Source organism: Monoraphidium neglectum, assembly GCF_000611645.1.
Source record: "Monoraphidium neglectum strain SAG 48.87 unplaced genomic scaffold scaffold00190, whole genome shotgun sequence".
Classification (NCBI taxonomy): Eukaryota; Viridiplantae; Chlorophyta; class Chlorophyceae; order Sphaeropleales; family Selenastraceae; genus Monoraphidium; species Monoraphidium neglectum.
In genome coordinates, this window is record NW_014013438.1 from 1,122 (window position 1) to 2,224 (window position 1,103).

The 1,103-nt window shown below is 65.5% G+C and overlaps 1 protein-coding gene across 1 annotated transcript; it reads left to right on the forward strand.

Moving 5' to 3' along the window:
* Positions 1–573: 573 nt before the first annotated feature.
* MNEG_1807 (hypothetical protein) lies at positions 574–846 on the forward strand (the record flags this gene model as incomplete). The annotated part of the gene is made up of 1 exon (XM_014049707.1): positions 574–846. A coding segment is annotated over one exon (273 nt), but the record flags the coding sequence as incomplete, so codon positions are not given.
* Between the last annotated feature and the right edge of the window lie 257 nt (positions 847–1,103).

Consider the following 1,103-nt stretch of genomic DNA (forward strand, 5'->3'; position numbering starts at 1 on the left):
GATCCGACAAGGAAAGCATCGGCACATTGCGCTGTTGTGCTGCTCCGCTGCGCGACGCGCGCGTGGCGGTGGAGCGCGATGGCCAGCTTGCTTCAAGGCATCAAGAACTACTTTTGGGGAGGCATCAAGGTGCGCGACATGCCAGCGCGCGGCTACTGTCTAACGCCGCTGCTGGGGGAAGGCCTGGCGCCCGCTCGCAGTTGCAAGCTCACGCCCCCTACCACTTTGGCCCTTGCATGGCTGGCTTGCAGGAGGCCGAAGCACAGCAGCAGGAGCAGGAACACGAGCAGGAGGCGCCCGCCGGGTCAAACACGGGCTACCAGGCGAAGCGGCAGCGCCAGGGGCGCCGGCCAGGCAGCCCGCCGGCGGCCCCGGTGCTGCAGGATGCAGCGCATGATGAGGGCGGTGGCGTGCAGGTGGGCCCGCAGGAGGGGGCGAATGCACGCTGCGATCTTTTATGGCTGAGGCGGCGGCTAAAGCACGTGCAGGGAGAGCAATAAAGCTTTCTGAAGGGGAACACTGCAACACCCGCTGCGCTGTCTCCCTGCACCCGCACACTTTCATATTGGTCAGGGCCTGGACTGGTTTGCCCGCAGCTTGCAGCGCGACACTGACGGCGAGCTCGCCCACGAGGCGCTGGCAGAGGGCGACGACGGCGCGCTGCGCCAGTCTGCCGGGGCCGCGGCGTCGCCCGGCTGCCGCGTCGTGGACGTCTGCAGCGGCGCGGTGCTCGTAGAGCCGCGGCAGAACCCGGCAGCGGCTGCATCGGCAGCAGCGGCAGCAGCAGCAGATCGGCGGTGGCGCCAAGAGAATCGTCAACAGGAGGCAGAGCCCCAGCCGCCGTAGCATGGCCCTGACATGTTCGTTCAGTGACATGCCTGTGCACAAAGATTTGTAGCTTTCCCATCCATTTTTTCACTTGTGCATCCTGCCAATTGCAGCCCCGCTTCGCCTCACGGCAAATGTAACTCTATAATCGCTGGCTGCCAGGGCCGGCCTGATACTGGATTGGGAGGGGGCAATTGGAGCCACCAAAGCAGACCGTCGCTGTTGCCGCCAAAGCGGAATGTGCGTGCTGGGCGAGCGAGGTGGCCGTCCAGACC